The sequence below is a fragment of the Coturnix japonica genome, chromosome 3 (assembly GCF_001577835.2).
Source record: "Coturnix japonica isolate 7356 chromosome 3, Coturnix japonica 2.1, whole genome shotgun sequence".
In the NCBI taxonomy this organism is placed as follows: domain Eukaryota; kingdom Metazoa; phylum Chordata; class Aves; order Galliformes; family Phasianidae; genus Coturnix; species Coturnix japonica.
This window is the reverse complement of record NC_029518.1, coordinates 71117672-71143948: the sequence shown is the minus strand read 5'-3', so window position 1 is coordinate 71143948 and position 26277 is coordinate 71117672. Positions and strand designations below refer to the sequence as shown.

General features: G+C 38.7%; 1 protein-coding gene across 2 annotated transcripts in view; it reads right to left on the bottom strand.

Annotated features, from left to right (window-relative positions):
• UBE3D (ubiquitin protein ligase E3D) overlaps positions 1 to 26277 on the bottom strand; it is a 73071-nt gene that overhangs the window by 27084 nt on the left and 19710 nt on the right. For both annotated transcript variants that reach the window (XM_015859013.2, XM_032443707.1), the window contains 2 exons: positions 23218 to 23387; positions 4024 to 4162 (listed from right to left, as the gene is read on the bottom strand). In XM_015859013.2, coding sequence (XP_015714499.1) covers positions 4024 to 4162; positions 23218 to 23387 — 309 coding nt within the window. The remainder of the gene's footprint in view (positions 1 to 4023; positions 4163 to 23217; positions 23388 to 26277) is intronic.

Genomic DNA, 26277 nt, shown 5'->3' with positions numbered 1-26277 from the left:
CAGTGTTCACTCAAAAATTTCAGAGACGTAAGCAGTCACTGAGCGTCAGAAAAATGAAGAAACACCTGTCAGCAGAAATCTTAAGGGATTTGGGATCCTAGCCATCTTGTGCAGAACTTTACAGAACGTACATCTCCAAATCTGTAAGTCATCTTGCAGGAGATGAGTAAGCAAGTCATACAGAGCCTAATTTAAAAAATGTTTGAAAAGAAAATATTTCAGTGCACAAACGGATTCATTCCTCATTTCTGGGTCAGGTGAATTTCCTTCTGTCTTGATATTGTCATCTTTTATATTGCTACTTCCCAAATCATTTTGAGCCAGAGTATCTCCCTATTCCTTCTTTGCTACTGCTTGACAGTACTCCAGAGGAGTGGAGTCCAACTTAAAAGAATCTGCGACATCTTCAGCTCCAAATACTCCAAAGGCAACAAAAGGAGGAGCTGAGCAGATTTTCCTAAATTGAAGTGGCAGCTGGTTTCAAAAAGGACTGCCAGAAAGCACAGGTGCATCTGCAATTATTCCGTTCCCAAAACATCCTAACTTATTTTGCCCTAAATAAGTTTGAAAGTGTTTTTTTTCAAGCATACAGATATATCTATGTCTTAACACCTAGAAAACACCGAATGCCAGCCATTAGTTCAGACCATATGTATACCTCAGAGATAGCAGCAATTTGGTATTTTGCATCCCATGAGTTTTTTATTATTAAACTACAGCTGTTTTTTGGGGGTTTTTTTTCCCCTAAATTAATATTTATAGTTTCTAAGCAACTTTTTATTTTATTTTATATCTCTATCACTGAGTATTTCAGAATGTCTTCTGCACTGAAATACTTCTTTTTTCTCTTTTTCAACAATGGCTCTACCTAATTCTCTTAACTCAAGCAGACAGTGCGCTGAGAACTCACAATGACACTGGGTGCAGCACTGAAGAATATCAACAACTGTTTCAAACTAATTTTAAACAGCTTTGCCATCGTTAAAGCCCGACCTTCTTTCAATTTCATGCAACTGTAACAATAAAAATAACACCGATCTATTTAACTCTGAGAACTCTTGCTGCAGTCTACAGCCTTATGAATGTAGCCTCGGTGTGAGAAGTGAAGTGCCTGATTTCCCACAATAACACCAGTGAGAGAGAGAGAGAGAATGTGCTGAGCAGCCCCATGTATCATCATAAGAATTCAATATCCAAGGCACTTTCTGCTCACTGTGCTTGAATTCAGAGAAAGATAAGGTTAGCAAAACAGAGCAGAGATTACATGTCACTTTAAAGCATTTCCCTGCGTTAACTGCTTTTTGTTGTAAACTTTAAAGCACCAACACATCTTCCAATACTGCACTGAGAAGCAGCAGCTGAGCAGTTCAGTGATGAAGCACATGATAACTCAAGTGGGTGCTAGCTATAAGTGTCTGCGAGTATTCTGTATAACACATAAACTCAAGTCCAATGATTCCTAAAGCCAAGAGATGTCACCTCAGGTGGGTGGAGAAAGAGATCAAGAACTGAGCATGGTAACACAGCTTTCTGTATAGTGTAAAGGATATGAAGAAAGGCAAAACAACATTCAGAGCAAAAGCAAGCTAAGAACATTTTGAATCATTTCAAGTAGCCAGTTCCTCATTCACTTCTTACTGCTTTCTGCTCAGGTAAGTAAATAGATAGGATAACAACGAGGTATCTCAGCCAACCTTAATTTCTGGTTCTAGGCCCCCTAGTCAGGCTTCAAGTCAGTGAAGCTGCAAGTCAGAATGGCAAATTCAAGTTCTCTTAGAAAACTGAGGGGCAGTCATTGATCAACAAGAACTTGTCCACCATTTTGGTTCTTCAAGAGTTTCCAGGCTCAAACTTGCTAAGATTTGACTTTCTACAGTCTACCAGAAAATGTTGCCATAACCAAACAGGCATAACAAGACACAAGACAAAGGCCTTTTAGGACCTAGAATTAACAGCCTCTTCTAGCTGAAACAGGCAGCCTAAAAGCTGGCTGCAGTGACTGCCCTACCCCTTTAAAATCAGGGAACTGTGAACAGCCTGCAGCTGCTTCTTTCTTCCAGGCTGCTCCAGTGATGTAAATCACAGTGAAAAGCCTTCATAGGATCAAAATGGAATGAAAAGGGTTTTCAAATATTATGTTACTAAGCAGTAGCACAGTGTTTGAAAATAAAATGTAATTTATGTCTCAGCACAGGTATGGAGTCTGTTAAGTTTGTCCTGGAAAGCATTTCTGGAGCACAAAGCAGAACAGAGTTTATTACAGAAATCATTAGTAGCCAAACACATTTACTTCATGTGGGTTTTACAACTTAAACAACACCTGCTGCATATGTACACCAACTAAAGATTTTGGCTTGTCAAAACTGCAACACTGAAATACTATCAAGAGATGGAATAAATACAGTCTCAAACAACACATGGGTATGAATAAGATAATTTTTGCCTAGTCAGCTATAAGCAGCTGGTAGTACATTCAGCTATGTATTATTAGCTTTACTAATGGGATCTCCTGAGTTAAGCTGTAGCTTTCAAATCACAATAAAGACAGCTGCCTGTTAGATTCATTTTAAAATACTGCATCAGAACATGCCTGAGTGGAAACTAGTGATCTACTCAGCTCAATAGCAAGTGTCTAAGAGTGGGAACATTTAGGAAAGCAGAAAACTCAGGAACATCCCTGGGCCACTTCTCTGCAAATGCCCTTAGCATCAGAATTCAATGCTCTGTAGCCTAGAACCCAGCCTCCAGGAAACTGCCACATGTGGGTAAGAAGCAACTCAGTGACTTTCAGTTCCAACATAAGTATCACTTTAATGCAGAACATACACGTGCACGAGACAATATCACACACACACACAAAAGCTGAGTTCATATGTTGCATGAAGATGAATTTAGATGCCTCTGTTTTGAGACTTGTACATGTTCAGAAACATACTAAGATCATACAAACCACAATTTAACATGCCTGCAACAATGTATTTTTGAGGAAAATTTGTGACTGTGAACTTCAGCAGAAACATAAAATAGGATGGAATTCTGAATGCTTCACTGCTAATTTTATATGCTGGCTTGCATATCTAGTCCATTGCTCAGATTGGTTTTCACCACTGTAAATCTGCATTTTTAGCTAAGAACTTTACAAATACTTTATTTTTGAAGATAAGAAGATTTTATATAGTGGTACACTTCAAGAGAGTTGAATAATTCAAGCCATTCAAGTTTAAGTTTGCAAATTGTTATGTTGATATTATGAAATATTATGAAATGTTATTTCTTTAAACATTGAATTTAAACAGTGACTCAGAGTTAAATAAAACTGTCATATGGCTTTGTAATTTTTGCTATTGGTATTCCACATCATGACATCATGCAAAACACAGCAGAAGAACTACATGTCCCAGGGGACCTCACGGTCAGAGAGGGAAATACGTCATGGAAGTGAGGCTTGCTCTCTCTCTCTCACTGCCTGGCAGTGGGTGTGGGTGTGCTTCCAGGCCCTGTGCCTTCAATTTCAAAGTACGCTTCTCAGTTTACAGAAAACTCTCTTATTTTACTTGATTTATTAGCCTCAATTTTCAATTAGTTTGTATTATATTGTGTTATCTTGCATTCCGATATCAGAGTTAGTAAAACAAGTTTTCCTCCTTAGATCATTGCCACTGCTCTATTTGTTTCCTTGAGCCCATATCCCTGCCTCTTTCCCATTCCCCTTCCCATTTTTGGGTGTCGGGGGGAAGGCCATGGGCCTACTGCCCCCCATCATGATTACAGACTGATCTAGATAACTCTGTGACAAAAACAATAGTACTGCTTGCTCTGGTCTATACATAATAATAATAATTTAAAAAAATAATGAAAGAAACAGAGGATGAAAAGAAATTCTCTACTGTTATATTTTACGTAATGAAAAGTTACTCAACTCCAGAAGACAAACCATTAGTCTGAAAGCATTTTTGGCCCCCATGGATCTTATTTTCTTCCTAAAAATAACACCATTATAGTGAAACAGCAGCTGTTCCTTACCTGAAAAGAGTTCATGCGCTGAAGTGAAGGCGGTAAAGAAGCAGTACTCATACTCAGCATCAGAAGTAATTCCAAGCATGTTTCTGATGGAAACTTTAAAGGATGAACTCCAAAATCATTTTCCCAGGCATCAGCAAGGCTAAAAAGTTAAAAATAAAGTAAAATGAAATAATTGATATATCTAATAAAAAGATTAAATGCATACTACAGAATATGTCACCGAGCTGTGATGAAAGATTCTCCTCACTTGTCACTCCTATACTTACAGTTGAAAATAACAGAAATAACGAGATGCATTTAAAGCACTTTATGCCTACTGTCAATTTTACAGAGATTCAGAATCCAAGTCTGAATATTTCTGAACCAATTCTCAACTACCATTTCCAAGCATATGTTTTTACACACAGAGCATTCTACCTAGAGCATAATGCCTCCACTTTCTGTTTCTATTAAAATAAGTCTTCTGAAACCACCAGAAGCCAGATGATTTCTAAGACTGATGTTATGATGCTCTCGCTGGAATTCTACCAACAGTCCACAACTCTTGTGCTTACTAACCGTGACAGACAAACATAGTATGTCTTCCTCAACCCAAAGCTAGAGCAAGCAGGTCACTTTGACACAGGAATTCTAAACCACAGAGACAGAGAAGGGTGCCTGGGCTATCCACCCCCTGGCATTTTGGATGGCACTGCATCACTCAAGGTCTTCTCAAATGGCTAAGATCAAAAAAGAACAGAGGCCAAAACCTTCTGCACAGCAACAGCCCTCATAAATTATTTCAGACACTTTCACTGTGTCAGACAAGTCTGCAAAAGCCTGTTTCAAGCTACTACAAATGCTGTTTGCTAGGGCAAGAAAGCAAACTGTTCAGAAGACACCCTGGAGCCTTTAAAGGGGTGAGCAGCTAAGTCCCCAAATACACTGTCAGTATAAAAAGGATTCTGTAAAAATAATGAGTGAATGGCCAAGCCCATGAGAGGTAACCCTGACTGGTCCAGAAATTCTGTCAGTGTTGCAGGGGAGAACATCTTGCTCTACATCATGGTCACTGAGCTGCCAGAAACCAAGGACTGAGTTTCATTAACTTTTGTAACCTTTTTTCCAAACATAATTAGAAATTTACCTTGGTATTCCCTACTGTGTCCTTGTTCTACACTTTTTACAAGCCTGTCTGGTGACACAGGCAAATTTAGGTAAATCTAGCACAACAGAGGCTTGCTGTTTTTCACAAATCAGCAAGTCTAAACAAAGCAGCGTGCAGTCACCTTCAAACACAGTTAAGAGCGTTTGGAGAGTGGAGGTAACGTTATGATAAGGTATGAGAGGTGTTTCCACAGATCAACACCCTCTCTGAAAATAAACTTTTCAGAACTCCGGGCCGTATTGAAAACATTACAACCTAATTCACTACCCTGATTCTACTTTTATTTTTTGACTTTAGAATTGTTTTTGGAGCTGCCTCCTCATACTGAAGCTCAACTCATACAGCACTGATACTGCATTAGGGCATTTTGAGTCTGTTGACTTATCTGAGGGAAGGATTGTTGCTATAAAGACATCCAGCCCAATTAGATTGTAATTTTTGTTTATTAATAGCTCAATTATGACCGTTTCCTGAAATGATTGCAATGTGTTCCCTTATTACAAACAAACCACACGTGTCCTAACACTCACGGCTCCAGGAACACCCATGTTCCTAGTTCCAAAGCAAGTTTGTGCTTTGTTAGGCCAGGTCTCTTTGTTATTCTTTGCCCCTTTAATTCATGGGAGTATTTTTCTACAGTCTCCACTGCAGAGGACAGAGAAAAATATCTACTTAAAACAAAACCAAAACAAATCCTAATTTTTAATCTTAGCTGCAGAGAACCTTTCTTTATAAAGAGGATTGTCTCTCTTCCAGTACAGGAGAAACGATTTGCTTTCTATTTACTGAATGAGCCACACTGGTTAACTCTGCTTCTCAGAAGACTGAGTAGCCACTGAGGACAGCTTTTACCAGACCAACCCCATATGTCAACAATGTGAGTTTGCTGAAAGTTCCTCAGCCATGGATCCAAAATCATGTTTTGCCCTCCTAATTTTAGAAACAGAGTAAGAGTTTGACATTAAGATAGCCCTCCCTAAAACTCTCTGGATACAGGTTTGACTGAGTATGTGCCTGCTTTCTTTCCTTCCTTCCTTACTCAGCTGTGAATTCTTGCTTCTAAGCTTCTCATGAGAGAATGCAGACTGGGCCAAACACACACCTTTAGGAAGAATTTTTCTTCCATAGCACATTAAGAAATGGAAAATGAAAAAGCTCGAACCCAGAACTACTCAATGTTACAGCCAAGGCACTGGGCTAATTTCACCTGATTATTTACAAACCAAGTAAATATGCTCTGCAGTTAGGGCTCCAAACACTGTTTAACACTTGAAGGAGATGAGTACAAGGTAGCTGTGGCTTCAGTGTTTTGTTACATAAGAGCCATGCTGAAGAATGTAATATAAAAGCTCAGTCCTGACTCTCAGGGTTCAATGAATGTTGTTAAATGTTCCCTTTCCAAAATCTGCAGCTCTGATATATATGGCAGATGACTTTATTGAACCCAAGGACAAACTTGCTAAATTAAATAACTGTTTGTAAAAATGATTTAATCTAAAAACAATTCTAAATTACAGTTGATGATGAGTCTATATACTCAATATACCAGAAGGCTAAGTTATTTATACTTGCAATTATCCTTGCAATGATCTAAAAATGACAAAAATCAATGCATGCTCATTAGCTTCTAAGCTCTTGCCAAAATTTAAATAATACAGATCAGTAAGAAGTGCAGTAGTTTCAAAGCCTGCAATACATTCCTATGGAAAAAACTTTCTTTACAGAACTGAGACACTGTTTTTCTCTTAAAACAATATCTGCAGTCTTGTTCAAATGTGGTTTACTTTTCTCCTTCAACAGCTGAGAGTGTCAAGTGATTTTTTTAACAGACTTTCCCTGGGATCTTCACTAGTTGTAAGGTATCCCAAATTAACAGATATTAAATCTCTTGAAAGTGACAAGGCAACAATAAAAAATGTAACCCAGTGGTGTCCTTACATGGGGATGAGCAAGAGCAGTGGAATATTTCAAGGGGAGTAAGAGGACACACAGCAGTAATCCAGGAACCCACACAAAGAAGGTTTGTTTTTTCTCGTATATTTAGTGCAATGGACAACAGTGGCCAATAAGAAAAGCATTCTAACTCCATCTCTAAGATGTGAACCTTATTTATTTTTTTTCAGTGAATCACTATATATAAAGGACAGCTAAACACTGAACTTCTGTAGTTCCAAACAGTCTTAAATACTCTCCTGTAAAGCAGTTTTACTATAAAATTTCTGACATTTACATCACATATGTATTTATACACAAATTATTTGTATATTATATGATTATATAGTTTTATATAAATGAATACAGAGTGACATAAAGGAACATGTGAATACACAAACAACCATTAGTAAGATTCTCCTGGCTTTATTCTATTAAACTGAGAAACCATGTATTTCTGAGGGTGTGTAAGAAAGAAATTAGCTAGAAAACCAGAATAAAAGAGGAGGTTTAGAACATCCTATCCCACAAAACATAAGCCCTCCTTAAACATTCCATGCGTTACCATTTGAAGGAGACAAGCTATTTCATACTAATAAGAAAGGCTTATAATGCAAATTCAAATTTAATCTCAGACACCTGCTCATTGCCATAATATCTCCCAAAATGGCTGGCATAAGAAATATCAAATGTTCTTGTGCTATTTCAAAGGGCATTTTAAGTAAAATCATCCTATCTGATCTCATAAATGCTACACCTGTAATTTTCTCATTTGTAACTCCAATATGTAGCACAGATTAAGTACCTGATGATAAAAAGTACAATGAAAGACAGGTATTGAGTGGTTTTGTTTGCATGTGACAACTGCATACGAATCTTAACTACATTCTATTTATATATTTTAAATTACTTTAATACTTCTCAATGTGTGCTGATTATTTTTTGGATATAAAAAAGCTCAAGCCAGCTAGCTACTTCCTATGACATGCCCTACCAGCAAAACCAGAGTGCATAAAGGTATAGCAACAGCACCTATTTCCATAGAGTCAATCCATAACAGTGACTGAGTACAGGGAATTTTTTCATTATTCTGCAAGATCAAGAGCTGGTGGTAAAAGCTGAAACTGTAAAAGTCCAAGCTACAAAAAACAAACAAACAAAAAAACCACAACATCAGCTCTCCCATTCAACAGAGCATCTGACTGCAAACAATACAAGCTCATGAAGAAAACAAAGTTCCTGCCTGCAGGACTGCTGATGCTCAAATGGAGAGATGCTAGACTAGAATAATCTCGGGTTAGAAGGAATCCATAAGGATCAAGTTTAATTCCCAGCTCCACACACCACCTAACATTCAAACCTTGTGACTGAGGTCGGTGTCCAATTGCTCCTTGAACTCCAGCAGCATGGGGCTGTGCCCATTGCCCTGGGCAGCCTGTTTCATGCCCACCAACATCTGGTGCAGAACCTGTCCCTAACTCCCACCAGGCCCTCCCCTGACAGCTCCATGCCATTCCCTTGGGTGCTGGTGCTGCCACAGAGAGCAGAACTCAGCGTTGCCCCTCTATTCTCATTGAGGAGCTGCAGCTGCCATGAGGTCTCCCCTCAGCTCCTCTGCTCTGGGCTGAGCAAACTCAGGGACCTCAGCCACTCCTCATACACGTTGCCCTCAGACCCTTCACCATATTTGTAGCTCTCCTTTCCACACAGAAATAGTTTTATTTCCTACAAAGAGGATACAAAGAGCATGAAAACATGGAAAATAATTCAACGTATCCCTTTTAACCACTTCTTAAGATTACCTATATCCTTTTTCTTAGCTGAGCACAAGAGCTGAACTCACTATTCTACAAAATAGAAATTCAACACAGCATTTCTCATTTAAAACAAAAACAAACAAAAAAAACAAGCAAAACACAGAACAAGAAAGCACAGGAGCTTAAGTTCTTTCTGGGTGTTGGCTGAAGTCTGTTGTGACTGCTCTTAAACACCCAACATTATGCAGAGTTGCTGGCTTTGCTCCAAAGTACAATGTAATTGCAGACTTCTCACAGCAGCAAAGCAATGTGGTCCCTCTAAAAGAAGAAGCAAATTGCTCCTGTAAAAAGTACATGGCCAAAGCTTTAGAATGTGCTGCTTCAGTTTAATGGCAGTGTTAAGGCTTTAAGCTGCAGTTTTAGAATGCCTTACTGTAAGCCTTACTGTAAGGCAGGTGGTAAGAACTCAAGTAATCTTCCTGAAAATAGTAAAAATACAGATTGCTGTAGCCACATCTTTGTTAATGAACAATTTATCATACTGGAGGATGGCAGTACCAGTGGTTATCACCACCTAGGTTAGCAACAGTTCTACTGTGACTGCAGATTGAAGGTTTCTTGGTTGTAGTCACAGGTATGCCTATAAAAGGAGGGGATAACTTCTTATGTCCCTTAATATACTTCATCTTCAACACCTCTTGAATCAGCCTCAGGATAAACCTTAAGCTAAACTACAACAGATTGTGTTTATTTCCCTAATCTATGTTAATAACTGTAGCCTACTGTGCTTGGGATGGATTCAGAGGATACAAAGCAGCATGCTATTGACCTACTGCTATAAGCCAGACTAGTACCACATCCCTTTATAAGGACTATCAAATGCACATACCACAACAAGTGACATAAAGACAGCCTGTGATCAGCAAAACATTCAAATTCTCCTCCCCTTCCTCCCCCATCCCCTTTTTTTTAAACCCTCCCAGCATTTCAGTCATTACTCTAAGCTGGGCAAACAGGAGTAAACCTCCTCAAGTAAGTCATGTCTTGAAAGGTTTATCTCTAAAATTGTCTGTCTGGCTTACAAGTCAAGGGTGGCAGAAGGAGGGTATGGATAACTGGCAAAGCAGATATCAAGTACTACCACATACTTAACTCCCTCAGAGGATGATATAGTATTTATCTCTGTATATTTTTTTCCATAAACCAACTCCAGGAACTTATAGAATCTTACTAAATGACAGCTCTGCTGGTTACCTCTATTTGCCTTTAAACTTTAATGATGATTCTGTAAAAGCAACAGGCCTCCTTGCATGGACATGGAGCAGCATTTCTCCATGTAGCTTTCCTCCCTCCAAAAAGGCCAAGACAACAGACTGTCTCTCAGCCTCTCTAGACATCATGATAGTAGGCAGAAGCCCCAAAGAAAAAACATAATTTCTCTGATCTCTCTTGGGCTTTCATGCATACCAAATTCTCATGCAGGAATGATTTTTCCCTTCCTCAGGTTGGGAGTTCCAAACACAATATAGCAGGAAGACTCAGCAGGAAGATGTATTATAGATACTGGCACATCCTGAGTTTTGAGTACTGGGATGCTAGCAATAATAGTATTCCCCATAGGTGCTTTTACAGCTCTTCATGAAAATACAACTTTAATTTAAAATGATCCGAATGAGATAGCATACCGTAGAAATAAAACACATGGTGTCAACTATCATATCACAAATACAAGGGTCCTTGTGTATAAGTATTACATTCAGTATGTGAAAATTATTTTGCGCTATGTAAAATGTAGAAACTTAAACAGGCAATCAAATACAAAACATACCATGCAAAGGTAGATAGAATACATACATATATATGCCTTAAAATTCAGGAGGTGCTGTAAACACATTTTTCTTTTTATACAACTGCTTAATAGTAACGTTAGCCAATGGGCAAAGGGACATGTAGTTAAAAACCCTCATAGTTCCTTCTCTCCATGCATGCAGATACACTTTCCTTGTCAGTTTTAAAGCGCACTGGACCATCTGAAAAGCAGCTTTGCTTTGCTAAACATAGAAAAGTTTTTGTCTTCAGTAAGGACTTAGATAAACAAACCCAAATCTCAGTGGACCTCGTTAAAGCAAGATCATAAATTTTTTACACTTCCTTATGAGTCTGGGAAAAAAAAAAGTCTATGTATCAGTCTGAGCTCATGCTGACTACTGTGGTCTCAGGGAAGGGACTATTGAAATTCATGTGTATAGTCATTAGAAATAGATTTATAGATGCAATTATGATAAATCAGCACAAGTTTATTAAGTAATGATTAATTGTTTAAAAAATTACTGTTAGAGTCAAAAATAGAAAGGATGCAGAACCAAAGTTTAAACACTATAAAGCTGGTAACTTGTTGGTTCTGTGCATTGTGTGCACTAGGAGATACTTAAATCACCCAGTTTTAGGCAACCAGTGAACTGACTGAGCAGGGATGGGATAACTGATGGGAGACCATCCCCAGTTGTGGTCCCCATTTAGATATCTAAAATGTTTGTCGTTCATTTCCTAAATTGACACAGTTCACAGCAGTGTCTTTAAGCATCAGAAAACTAGCAGAAATTTACTTTCAACCATATGCTATAAGCTGCAGCAGTTAAGGACTACCAGGTGGCTCTGACATCCATGCTGCAAAGGCAGAACCCAACAGCTGTTGTAGGTACAGTGACCTCAGCAGCAAATCCATGCTAAATTGTGAATGAAAAGCATGGTTGGCTGAAGCGAGACTGTCCAAGTTCCTCATCTAGTCAGTGGAGGAAGCAGCAACATGGTTTGCCTTATGGGCAGACTACAAACCCATTAAGTTATGTGGTACCCACCCCCTTCTGCTAACATGTTCCTTGTAGTCACCAGTATAGACCAGGGAAGCGTGGCGTTAGGAACTATGGTCCATACGCCACAGAGCTCTTACCCAAACACTTAGCAAGACAAAGTTGCCTCTGTTCAGTCTTCCAGTCAAAAGGTGTGAACTGCACTCATGTTAGATGCAAGTATTTTCTTACCAGGCCTTTCCAATTGCCTGCCTGTTCTTCTCTTCCTGCACTGTTCCTCCTCCTCCTCACCATAAGGGCAACCAACAACCTTAACACCAGCATCTAGGAGCACATGGACAGAGTCTTCAATACCCTATCCTAATAGCACTGATTTCAGGTATTCATTCAGGGATCTAGACTACTAACAAGGAATAACAATTATATTCTCCGAATAATCAACCAGGCAAGTGGCAACGTTATTAAAGAAAAAAAATCAAATAAAGGTTGAATGAACAATCCTCTGTATAATCAGTGACAGTACAGTCTTGTTCTTGCCCTGTACCTAACTAAACCCCTGGGTTCCACAGCCACAGCATAAAAGCACTTTCCTTGATGTTCTCATGCCGGTTATTCATACTAACTGTGCCACATGAACATTTGCATATGCTCCATAAACCTTAATTCCCTTTTTAAGACCTATTATACCAAGCAGGAGGCCATTTCTGAAGTTGAAATGGATTTTCAGAAGACTATAAAGATTAAAATGCTTTCTGGCCTCTGATTTTTAAACCTTTGGATAAAGGTAAATTATTTCCGCAGTGCTGCTTATACTCCATATAGAAGTACATACAAATAACAGACACTCCAGAACATTATGTCTGAATCCGGAGGGAGAAGTTATCCCACTGTAGAAATAAATGCTGCAATCACTGTTCACAAAATGCTCTCAGCTTACTGCTCTCAAGTTAGTTTATTTTTCCCCGCATTGTACTGTCTTCAGGAGAGAAGCATATTCAGTATTTCACAATGTAATTACAAGAACCTGCAGCAAAGTACGGAACACCACAAATCACAGAATCAGTCGATCCTGAGAACTTCAGAATAATAAAACTTATTTCTACTCATTCAGTCCACACCTCTGCCAATATAAAGTCTAATTACTGAAGTTAAAATTTCCCATATGCCATACTTTTGCCTTCCTGCTGAAACTATTATTTCCCTGGAACAGTTTACTTGTATCATCGTTTTCTTTACTCACTGATGTGACTACAGCATCTGTGCAGATGTCTCCTCTATGCAGGGTAGAAAACAAAACTGGCATTAAAATATTACATGTAGCTACAAGTCAAGTTTAAAAAGCTATTAAATACTAAATAAATAAAATCAGCAGCCAAGCACACAGCTTCATCTCCTAAAAATAATCCTCAAAACCAACTACAAATCTATAAAGAACAACATTCCACATGCCCCTTTTCCCTGTCCTCAGCCAGGTTAGCTGTATTACATGCATGGAAGTGCTGCTCCATGAAAAACCCAACCCTTAACAAAACCACCCCTTGTTTTTTACTTGTCTTGCCTTAGAACTAGTTCCCAGGTTTTATCTTTCAACTGCTCAGAAGCACCATTTGTTACTGCAGAAATTTAACAGTGTCAGTGTAGTCCACAGCCACGTTGCTGGAGCCCCCCACAGTATTTATAAAGCTGTCCAGAATCTTGCTGCAGACACGAGCAAACTATTGGCTGCCCTTCTGAGGTAGCCCTGGGTGGGCTATGCTGGGCATACTCACATACCTTGACACAGTCAGGTAATTGAATACAGATGATTTGGGCTCTTGAATTTTTTATGAGCTTTCTTTAAAAAATTATAGATCTAGAACAAAAGTCTCATCTCGGCTTAGTAGGATGAGGAACAGGAAAGGAAGCACAGCAGCTGAGATCTGGACATGACCAAGAGTGGCACTGGAAGTAAAAAACAGAAGGAGAAGGTATTTAAATAGAAAACTAAATGTAGTTTAGCCGGTTTAAGTCTGTGCTGAAATGGAACTTTAAAGACAGAGCGAAATACAGATTTGATTTAAAGAAGTAAAGTAGGTGCACAAGGACTAATTCACATCCACCAGTACAAAGAGATGCTGCAACAGCAAAAGTAAGGCAGCTGCTAGTAATGTACCAAAAACTCTTTGCAAATGCACTTAATCAGGTAAAAAAAATATTCTAATGATACTGCTGAACTGCTTGCTAAGCTCAGTTCAGTTAAGACCGTGATAACTTGTCACTCTAAAGAGAGAGCAAACAAGGCAAAGGAGAGATGGGAAATATTTTGGTAGGTCTGTGACAGAGCTGGAGCACTGAACTAGAAGGTACCTCCAATTCAGAAAGCTTATTTCTCTGCATGAAACTTTGTCAAAGTATTCATTTTTGCAGTTTTAACACACAGTTATTGTTTGGGTTAGAAGTGACCTTAGAGATCATCTAATTCCAACCCATCTGCTGCAGGGAGGAACACAAGCCAGCAGCTCAGACCACTCAGGGTCCATCCAACCTGGCCTTGAGTGCCTCCAGAGATTGGGCACCCAACAGCTCTATGGGCAGCTGTGCCAGCACCTCACCACCTCTGAGGAAAGAACTTTTGCCTAATATCAAACCTGCATCTCCCCGTCTTTTAGTTTCCAACTGTTATTCCTTGCCCTATCACTGCACTCCCTAGCAAAGAATCTCTCCCCATCTTCTTTTCGAGCTGCATCTTATAAGCAGTTATGTTTCTCAGAAATTATTCCTACTGAAAGGTTTTGCAGGAACCTCACTGCTCAGATATTAGAAATCTCCCAGTCTTCAGATTAACTTCTTCACAACCAACTATATCAGTATGTTCTCTCCAGTTTCTTCTGAAGACAATCAATGAACATTTACAGCTACCTGGTACCCATCGCTACTTCATTTTCAACTTGCTGAGTAAAGACTTGCATTGTACTTAATTGGTGATAAAAGAAACCCAGTTGGATAACTGTGAATAAAATTTAACGGTCCTACCCATACAAGAGAGCTGTAGAGGTGCTAAAAGCATCTGCAGAATTGCTACTACACTGGGAGACAAAAACAGTTTCTCATCAACTCTTTTCCCTTTACAGAAGCCACTGAGTTTCAGCAGTTTCAGAAGGAACAAAATTCCATCTTCGATAAAACAAATGCAAACTCTGAGTTGAGAGATTCTTAGTCATCATGATATGCTTCAAAACTCACAAGCCTTAATATTATTAATGACACGCAGCCACTGCTGTTTGCAATACAACAGTGGAATATAATTTCACAGCATAACACACAAATAGATGAAAACAGGAAGTAACAACAAACAAATTTTTAGGTGTGACTACAAGTAAAGCTTACATCATAATGATATTAGACTTAAAATGCACTTAAAAGCTCCAAATGCACAAATAACTCCGTAAAAATCATTATCTATTCATATCACTGTGAAGTAAGTCTTCAGACACATGTAGGTAGAGCATACAGGCTGGGAAGAATGTAGACCGAATGTAATACTCTTAACCAGAGAGTGGAAACAGGTACAGACAATTGGACATCTGGGTAGATCTACCAGTTCTGCCTTCAGCAACTATCTGACTGTAATTCAGCAATGTATTTCACTGAAAACCTAAAACTCTTCAGCAATTTTATTGCCTGAAACAGTACCTTCCACCTAGATATCCTGCCTCACGCATTCATATCCACAGCACTATCAATTATGCTTATTAGTCATACACAATCTCTTTTACTGCTTAAACCCAGTATTCAGAGGACAAGCACAAGAACTGCTAAATTCTGTTTATCCTTGATGCTACAGCATTTAAAATAAGCAACCAGCAGCAATATTGCTACCACATGTATTCAACAAACAAGCAACAATATCCAGAGCAACTTCACAAATTAACTTTCTATGGTCTTGAGTCATATGCCTCCAATTTGCTTTTGCCTTACTGATACACAAAGTATTTCAAGTAAAATTACCACCCTAAATCATTTCATTAATCTAAGTACTGTTAGTTTACACAGCCTGTCATGGAGAAATATACTGGAAACAACAAATACTAATTAGTTTAGAACAGACTTTAGAATTTACTATATCAAGCCTTGATGTTTGTCTCCAAACTGTCCAAGGTGATTTTGTAAGTTCTTGTCTCAGTATAGGATTCTTTCCATCTCAGATGGATCCTGTCATTTAAAGGTATTATAGGAACTGTAAATACTCAATTCCTAAGTAAACCCAATAGTCCTTGTCAGTCTTTCAGAAGCAAATTCTAACTGCATAAGGGAAAAGCTGCTACAGTTTGACCTATAATTATAAAAGTATTTTCAATGTAACATCACTATGACATTAAGGCTATTGCACTTTCAAAAGAGGTTGCAAGAAAACCAAAGCAAACATACTAGAGATACACATCTTACAGCAGGACTTATGCAGATCTGACATCGCAGTCACCCCAGCAAACTGGACAGTAAATCTAATATAACCAAGAACTATTTTGCCAGCATAAATGCAGAATTTTGTTCACAAAATCCCCCTAGATCTAGAGGCAATTCACTGAAACTAGCAAGAAGATCAGTTTAAAACAAGTAAAAAGAGTACTCTACAGCAGTAGTGAAAACCTGGAACTTGCTGCTTTAAGAGACTGTGGAGGCAGACAGCACCATTAAGGTCAAAAAGTCTTTATATGAAAGATGGTCCTAAGATGCATGAACAGATACTAAAAGAAACAGGCAGGGCTGTATCCCCTTAAAATCCTTAATAAAACAACAGTATAAGCTGAGCAGTACAAGAATGTCCTGAGGCTCATATACTCCTTTAAATAACACCTCCTGATCTCAGAGAATAGAGGGAACACTGATTTGGCCCAGCATGGAATTTCTTATACCCTCATGATCTCATAAAAGTGGAATTAACTACTTGACAGTGCAGCTGTTTCAAGCTATACATTTTAAATTAGTTCCATATTGTCTCGCCGCTTTGAATCACAAACTTTTTCCAAACCAACTCATCAGTTTATCTCATCACAAATTCTGGTATGACCAAAAGAGCCGAGCAACTGTGATATGAATGAGAGAGATGAGAACTACCAGACCTCTGCCTTATTGAATTTGTGCTTCATTAATAAATATGAAGAATAAGGAAAATAATATAAGCCTGAATTGCATTTTCTCCTGTCACATTACAGAATCACAAATCCCAATTCAAAAAAGTGTATTAAATATGATAGAAAATCTTAATTCTTTTTTCCTAAAATTTAGAACCCTAGCAGTAAATCAGCAATTATATTAACATTCAATTTCTTCTTCGTACATTACCAATTACTGTGTATACAACATTTATCACTTCTAATGCACAGTTCAACAGCTGTACCTTGCAAGATGAGTACTGAAACATAAGCATTTTTATGCTATGCAACAGGAAAGGGAAACTATTCATCAAAATTTCACAAACAGTTGAATCAGGATTGAAAATCCATCTTTATATAATAAAACAATAACTAGCCAGAATCCTATCTCCTCTGACTTCAGGGCTATATTTCAAACTCTGGGCCGAAAGGCACCCTAAGCAACAAGCCCAAGTGGAATAACATGAGCAAAACCTAAGCAAAAGATCCAGGACACCTCATTTGGTAAGCAAAGGTTTTATTCCGGTATCTTTTTTTGATTTTCTTATTTTTCTCTAACTCAGCTCATACTTCTGGGACTATTAAACCTTGGAAAGATTAGACATCAAAAACACAACAGCTCCAAAGATCTGGGAAGATGCATCTGTTTAAAAATCAATTAGGAATGTTTTTCAGTAACAACCACAGAATGTTGCACGCAGTAGGTCTCGTTTCAATAAACAAGGATCAATATTTTTCTCCTCAGAGTTAAATACTTACATGCATCTTTTCCTAGCGGTGGGAAAAGGATGTTACAAATACAGAACAGATCTTTCCTCTCCCTAGCTACGAAAAAAAAGCATCATCATCCCTTCCTTCATAGCTCAGCAGGCTTATAGCTCCCATATATGTCTTCCTTGAACTCTAAAGTGTATTTTGACTGTCATCAAATCACATCTTCCAAAAAGCTCTGCTCCGTCAGCTCTTTTAACGTGAAGCACCCCATCCACAGTTTCAGTTCTCTTGATACCATGAAAGAATGGAAGAAGGGAACAGAAAAGAAAAAAAATATATACCCAAAATCAAACAGATTCTTCTCAATCTGTTTGCAAACATATGCACTTAATAATTCCAGAGATAGCACAATAAGCAGCTTCTACTACAAAAGTCATTCTAAAGAAACCACAGAACAGTGAAAAATTGGTCATTTCACTTGTCAGTCAGTTCTGGGTCTGTGCAGAGTTACTGAAAAACTAGGAAAAGGCTTTCTATTTTAGACATGTAAGAATCAGTGACATACTGTGGAATTTAAGAAACTTCAGACTGAATTAGGACAATTTGGTACATTTATAGGAGGCAAATTACTATGGTGTCATATACAGAATGAAAACCACTTTGGGGGCAAATAAACATGATATTCTGCAATCCATCAATAACAGAGCAGCATAAACATCTCATTATATACAGACTCTGATGTAATTAAAAACGGTAACAACGGCACTAGAACTAAAAAAGAACCACCAAGTTCTGAGCCATTAGCTCATTTTTTCTCGCTTATTCTATTCTTCTACAACAAATTAAACAAAAAAACCAAGCAAACAAATCCTGGAAATTGCTTTTCAACTCTGAAATGCTAAGCAGTGAATTCTTACCCAGGAGAAGGCTTCCGTAAAAGCTATAAACCATTCAGAGAGACTCTGGATGCATATAAGAAATAGAAAGCTATCACTAACTTTTCGAAAACTAAAGCTTTACCTGACACACTGCTATAAAAGGAGAAGTATAATTTCCTCTAACTGTACTTTCACAAATATTTTCTGAGACCAACTATAGTCAAATTGCTGCGTAACCTTATTTTCCATTTTCTTCACACATTTTCACAACATACTCACTCCAGCAGTATTTAACGTTATCACTCCCAGCAGTCAAGGTTGGTTGTATAGTGTCTTATTTGCCAAGAACCCGTTACTTGAAAGGAACACCTCTCCTGTCTACAGAGCAGATTTGTAGGTGGAGAAAAGGAGCCGTGCTGTGAGAAGAGTGGCAGGCACCGATAAATACCTCAGAACAGAGCAGAAAATACATGAGACGTCCTTCACTAAGAAATGACAGAGTACTGTTCCTCTGCATGTGCTCTCAACTAATTTGTTGTAGAAAGACTGCTTATACAGCTCCCACAAGGGCAGGAACCTAACTGTTGGCAAACCTACTCAGAACTCACGCTATCACACACAGGAGACGTGTTTCTAGCCCTGTTTAATAGCCGAAGAAGTAAGATGCAAAGGTTACGTCAATACAACACTTAAAAGGCAATCCTCAGAAAGATCAGTGGAATAGGGCTCCTCAAGGAAAAATGCCAAGAGCTACGCTATAAATAGCATGTCTGGATATATCTATCCATGTCTTAACTTCACTCTGCCTTATTAGCTGCTGAATGTTCTTCTAATATACAGAACTTGTTGGAAAAAAAATACCCACAGCACAGCACAGCTGTTAATAATTCATTGCCAAGGCTCTACATGATATGTCCTCAGATCTGTTCTGTTCACTATTTCAGCCACTATCCTGGAGAACAGAACAAACAGAGATGATTCTTTCATTCACAGGCAACATGAAGCTCAGAACAATATTCTAATCCCTTACGACAGGTCATGGGTTCCGAAATCTTTATAGTATTTCAAAGGCAGATGTGTATGCAGAAGTGAACAACTTAAGTATTGTAATTACTATTGGAATATGGTATCTGAAACACTATTCGAGAAATTGGACATTCTGTTCAGAATTCTTGAAATCTATATGAGAACTAAAGGCAAACACAATGCATTAAACAAGTTGCACTATTTTTGATACTTTCTCCTCTGCTGTGTTTACGTTACTGTTCATTGCACAAAGACTTCATTCTGACTGCACGTTGAGGCACTACTTCAGGCCAACTGATAAATGTGGAAACAGGTTGAAGCATTATGTCATTTTTACTGTGCTTTACTAGAACAGCTAAGAATGGGAAAACAGTACTAAGCCAACGATAACTTTGGTTTCTGCACCTCTGAAGGAAAGAATACAGAGTCGCACATCAACCAATACTATATCACAGAATCACAGAATTATCAAGGTTGGAAAAGACCTAGAAGATCATCTAGTCCAACCATTACCAATACTTCCCGGCTAAATCATATTCCTCAACACCACATCCAGACGTTTCTTGAACACTCCCATGGTCGGTGACTCCACCACTTCCCTGGGCAGTGCATTCCAATGCCTGACTACCCTTTCTGAGAAGTATCAGAACAACCAGCTCTCCTGTCCCCACAACATGCATGCATTTGTCTAGATAAGTACTACAGGCTAAAGATACATGTCATCGTAGCAGCTTGAATATTTTTGTTCTTCCATCTCAAAGTCCAAAATCTTGTACTTATTTTGGTAAGGGCAGAACTGAGAGCTGTGACCACCTCACAGATAAAGCAGCTCAGCAGAAGTTGCCTGTCAAAAACATCCCTACCTTTGCACAGTGAGCAGGTGAATTTACTTACTGGCTATCCATGTTATTTTAAAATTAATTGGCCTGTCTTAAGCCACTAATACATTTGAGTCATATTAAAAAAACTCACCAGCATCTGCTTTACACATTTCATACCTCAAGGTTCTTTCAGGCACCACAGCAGCAACATCAGACAAAAAAACCCCAAACCTTTAATCAAATCAGTAGACACCAAAATCAATACTGTGCAAAAGAAAAAAAAAAAATGTTGCTGCTAATACCTATGAGTCAGTGCAATTTCAACTGTACACCCACATCTGATATGGCACTTAAATATATTCTTTTGAGTTAGCATTACAGGAAATAAAACAGTAGTTTTAATCACACTAATTTAGATACACTTGTTTGCTAGGTTCAGATTCAAAAGTTGTACAGTTTTTTCACTCACTCTTAATAATTCTTAGCCATAAGCAGTTACTTTAGAGCTCAAATCCTCTAGGCAGTCAGGGCAAGCAGGGAACACCACCTTCAGAAGTAGTTTTTCACACAGGAAACTTCAGGTACTTTGAGGTGTACCTACCCAGTCATCCATGCTATGCAGCTGACCACAGGTGCCCATGCTTGAGCAGAGCACTGGGCCAGATGGCTTCCGCTGGTCTCTTTCCAACCTCGATCATTCTGCGATTCAGTGATCTGACATTTACAGGCAATACTGATGTAGACTGAATCAAACAAAAATTAACCATTCTTTTAAACCAACACGCACTTGTTTCATCATCGAAACAAGCCAAATGATTCTGTTCCATAAAGCACACTGGACTACCACACATGTAAAATGTGCCATAGCACTAAGGAAGAGGGATCTTGCTCCAGCACATTATCTTCGGACCAAGAATGAATTAGCACAGTTAATAACAACATGGACACAAACCTGCAGGGACATCCACAGTTTTCTGTTCTTTAAAATCCATAACTGGAAGAAATGACAACTATGTACTTAAATGTCAAAACGTTTGGGAAACGAGCATGCAAGAAAATGCAAATGGTCAGACATGTTTGGGCTTAACAGTACTAAGTGGACCATGTTTTAATTTCTTATACCACGCTTACACCAAAACATACAAAAGATCCCAACACACTTGAGAGAATGAAATTAGAGTAAACCTTCAAAAGGACCATAGGGTCCTTTCTCTTGTGTTTTTACATTATAAGCCAAGGGCAGAACAGTTACCGCTAGAGGAAAATTAAAACCTGAGTTGTGCCTTAGGTTCACTATCAAATTCCAAAGAAAAATACAAGGTAAACTTCAAAAACAAGTGAATTGTAACCAGTCCGCCAGGGAAAACAGAATAACCAAATACAATCACATAGTAAAATTTTGCTGCTGAGAACACTGCTCAAGAAAAGCACTTTTGAATGCTAGGCAAGGGACTAAATAGATGTGACTTTTATCTCAATTTATGTAGTAGTAAGTGTGATTTCAGGTAATCAGATCTCACAAACTTGTGAGTTACAACTCTCTGTGACTTAAAAGCAGTAAACTGAGAATATTTAAGAGCAAGTAGTGGTTCTTCTCATATCCCCCATTCTAACAGTAATCAATTTAAAAGTAAATCCTTCAAGATGTATTTTTGCTCCCTAAATATATTTTAGATCACAGATTTCCAATGCCAAGTTCTGAAGTTATTCCATTAATAAAAGTAATCTTTTCTTTTATATGAGCAACAGTAATAGTTTGCCATGTAGTATCATCTTTTTATTCGACTCAACCACCTCATCTCATCTTTTCCCCTTCCCTTTAGGCCTCATTTGTGTTTGAGATACAGCCACCACTGGCTTGAATGCAAGTTACAGTTACACACACAAGTTCATTTGTCACCTCACTGAATTTCTGCATCATCTAAGAAGGACTCTTCCTTCACTAAAAATCAATGCAAAAAGTAGAGGTCTGATGTACTGTGTAGCATTATTCACATTCTTCTAGGTTACAAGAAGTATATTTTAAACAGTGGTGCTGCTAAACACACTGCCCACATAAACAGGGATTATTCTAATACTAATTTATTGTGACCCATGAGAAAACATCTGTAGTAGCAAAGGTAGCTTGGGTTAAGACATTCCAGTCCTGTACACAACTCCACCTCTAACAAAGCAAAGCATAATTTTAATGGTCAAGACTGAAGTTGGAACAGGCAGGTAAAATCTGCTGAATTATGAGCAACCCACCTTTGCCCTCTTGATTTGAGCTACACCAAAGATGCCCAAATTCTTTACTGGGGAAATTACAGAGGATTAGTCCCCTAAGTATCCTGACAGATGAGATGGGATTTTCATGTAAAACACAGAAACTGAATTCAAAGAGGAAGACCTGGCTAAACTCAAACATAATTCAAATAGCAGCCCATGTTCATCTTCCTTCAATTTTCTGCCATCACTCCATTATGCTGCCCAGAACTATAGCCACAGAACAGCATGTCTGAGAGAGTATGGACAGACCCCACTCCTCCTCCTTGGAATCCACGGCACCACAATCTTTCCAATATTCTTTGTCAACAGGGCTGGAGAAAAGACCAAGCTCTAAATGTACACAGTGAGTTCAGAAAAGGAAATAAATAAATAAATAAATAAATGAAAAATCACTCTCCCGTGTAAGGGAGATAACTTTATTTGTATCATTTATGTAGGTGCCTCTAAGAACAGCTTTACTCTCTTCTCTACACATTAATATTACGCTGCTAAAATTTAACCACTAGATTTTTCTCTAAGGGCAAACCAAACTATTATTTCGTTTTGTTACGAAAAGGAAAAAAAAAAAAAAAAAAGAGTAAAACACGTAATTCTGAAAAGGTACATACACCTCTACACTCTCCAAAGGACCTCAAAGAAATATTTCTGACCTGAAAAGCAAAATGAATAAAAAAAATCATCATCTGAGATCAGAAAAGGCCATACTTACTCCTTATTCCTGTTCTTAGTGCATGGCTGGTAGAGAACTTTGACAGCATTCCACATCTCCGATGGTCCATAGCTGGGCACGAAATTATCGCCAAACAATGTAAAGACACTGTGGGATGAGGAACTTCCTGAGGACTCCACCAGCAATGTGTCAGAATTTAAAAGCCATATCTATAAATAAAAAAATAAATTATGTTACTGAGGATGAAATTAATTTCTTCTTCCACTCTAATCTTAAATCTGATGTACCATGAACACCTGACACTAACACAACCGTTTCTAAGGAAGTGTTAAAAAAAAACCAACACAACAGCAAACTGACATTTTATTTTCACTGTTACATATGACAGTCCCTAGAGAAGAAAACCAGGCATTAATACGGTCATTCACTATTAAGATCTCTTTCTCTATACTAGAGCACATCATTTTGAATGACTGCACACTGCAGGCGGGGGAACTGAAAGACTAGAAGAGCAAACAAGTAAGAAATTTTACAAAACATATAGTTATGACTGGATAGAGCTAAGAAATGCAATGAGAAAAATAGTAATTAAAACGGTCTAAGGTAAGACTGGTATGAGGTATATGACATGCACAGTGAGAGAAAAAGCCGCTGGTAACAGAACATATACTATAAGTCATAACTGAATGCAATAATCACAGTCTACCAGAGATCAAAGCTCAGAATATCAGTGAAAATTTCACAAATAAGGATAGAGATGAATGGTTAAAGAAGTTCTGAGAGAGAACAATCAATTTAGCTTACACACATCAATTATAACAGGCAACTGCACTCAACACTTAGCAAGTGGCTATTTATCAGTTTTGTCCTGGTAACTCAAAGTACACATTCATAAACTGAGCTGCAAAACATACCTCTATACATACAGCTAGGGCTTTTACACACAGCGCTTTAAGTTGCACATTGAAGATGGTGGAGAAAATGGGGACAGAAAAGAAGCATCCTAAATACTAAGGCCATTACCACCACAGTTAGCTTTAATTAGAGTTTCTTGTGAAGAAGCCCCCTTTGGATGCTCTTTAGAAGGTGACTATCATTACAATTAGCCTATGGAAGAGTTGTATCTATCAGAATTTTCCTGTATCTTCCTTTAGAATAAGCAATCGCACCCTCAGTAAGTTTGCAGGTGACACCAGATTGGCTGGGAGTGTGGATCTGCCTGGGAGACGTAGAGAGGCCCTACAGAGGGATCTGGACAGGCTGGAGAGCTGGGCTGAAGCCAACAGGATGAGGTTCAACAAGACCAAATGCCAGGTCCTGCACTTTGGCTACAACAGCCCTGGGTGACACTACAGGCTTGGGGCAGTGTGGCTGCTAGACTGTGTAGAGGAAATGGACCTGGGGGTATTGATTGATGCTCAGCTGAACATGAGCCAGCAGTGTGCCCAGGTGGCCAAGAAGGCCAAGGGCATCCTGGCTTGCATCAGAAACAGTGCTGCCAGCAGGAGCAGAGAGGTGATTGTCCCCTTGTACTCAGCTCTGGTGAGGCCGCACCTTGAGTACTGTGTCCAGCTTTGGGCCCCACACTGCAAGAAATACATTGAGGCCCTGGAATATGTTCAAAGGAGGGCAACAAAGCTGGTGAGGGGTCTGGAGCACCGACCTTATGAGGAGTGGCTGAAGGAGTTGGGAATGTTCAGCCTGGAAAAGAGGAGGCTCAGGAGAGACGTTATTGCTCTCTATAACTTCCTGAAGGGGGGTTGTAGTGAGCTGGGGGTTGGCCTCTTCTCTCATGTCATTAGTGACAGGACCAGAGGGAATGGTTTCAAGCTACAGCATAGGAGATTCAAGCTGGACATTAGGAGGTATTACTTCTCAGAAAGGGTGGAAAGGCACTGGAATGGACTGCCCAGGGAGGTGGTGGAGTCACCGACCCTGGGAGTGTTCAAGGAAAGACTGGATGTTGTGTTGAGAGACATGGTTTAGTGGGAGCTATTGGTAATAGGTGAATGGTTGGACTGGATGATCTTTTAGGTCTTTTCCAACCTTGGTGATTCTATGATTCTATGAATTAATCCATTTAATTTCTAATGTGAACTATGTAAAAAGTACTTCTACCAAAAGTGCTGATATGTGATTTCTGACAGCAACTTCCTACCACTTGTCCAAAGTCAGTCCTTTTCTCAACAGCAATGCCACAGGCCTGTATAAGTAATTTAGCCCACAGTGCAAAACAATCAACTGAATCTTTAGAAGGAAGGAATAAACACTTTATATACTTGTTTCCGCCCCTCATAGCATTCTACCACTATCAACTATGAATGAATAATTTTCAAATCCTGCTTTTGCTGTGAATGAACAACCACTAAGCTGAGTGCAGTGACTCAAAGCAGCTTATGCATGTTATTTGTGGCTAGCACAGCATTCAGATTTTCATCTGTGCTTTCAACCATTCTATTGAAAATGCACAATCTTTCTACTATTTTGTATAAAAACAGAACCTGCTGAACCAAATTCCTTTGACGTCAACTCCAATAAGAAAAGGACTTTCAAAGACAGATAAAGTTTAGAATTTATTCATAATGCAGATTGAAGACCTTTTCTCAAATGGCAGCTTCAGGTGGAAGTAATTTCATGTGGCTTTTCCCTTTTTAAATTATCCTGCCTGTAAGTTTCAAAGTTGTCTGGAAACAAGTTGCAACAAATCTCATTTATACACACATTTAAACTATGTGGATTAAATGCGATCTTCTTCATACCCCACATAGAATACAACTCTCTAAAAGAGCTGGTTAGCTAAGTATCAACAAGGTAGTCATCACATCTTGATTGCTGCAACATCCTTTTCCCTGGCCTTGACAAAGGCAAATTTGTTCTGCTCACACCCTCAAAAATGTGATCAGTATCTGACAGGCAAGTCTCTTCCATTTGCCTCATTTCTTTTCTTTGTTTACCTTCCAACTTACTGCTAAAATACAAGCTAACTTGCCTAATCCTACTCCAAAGATCAACTTCATTAAGGTGTAACTTTCAGAGTTTTGCTCGGTGAATCCTATCCATGAAATGATACAGTCAGCATATGTGAAGGCCTGCCTGAAC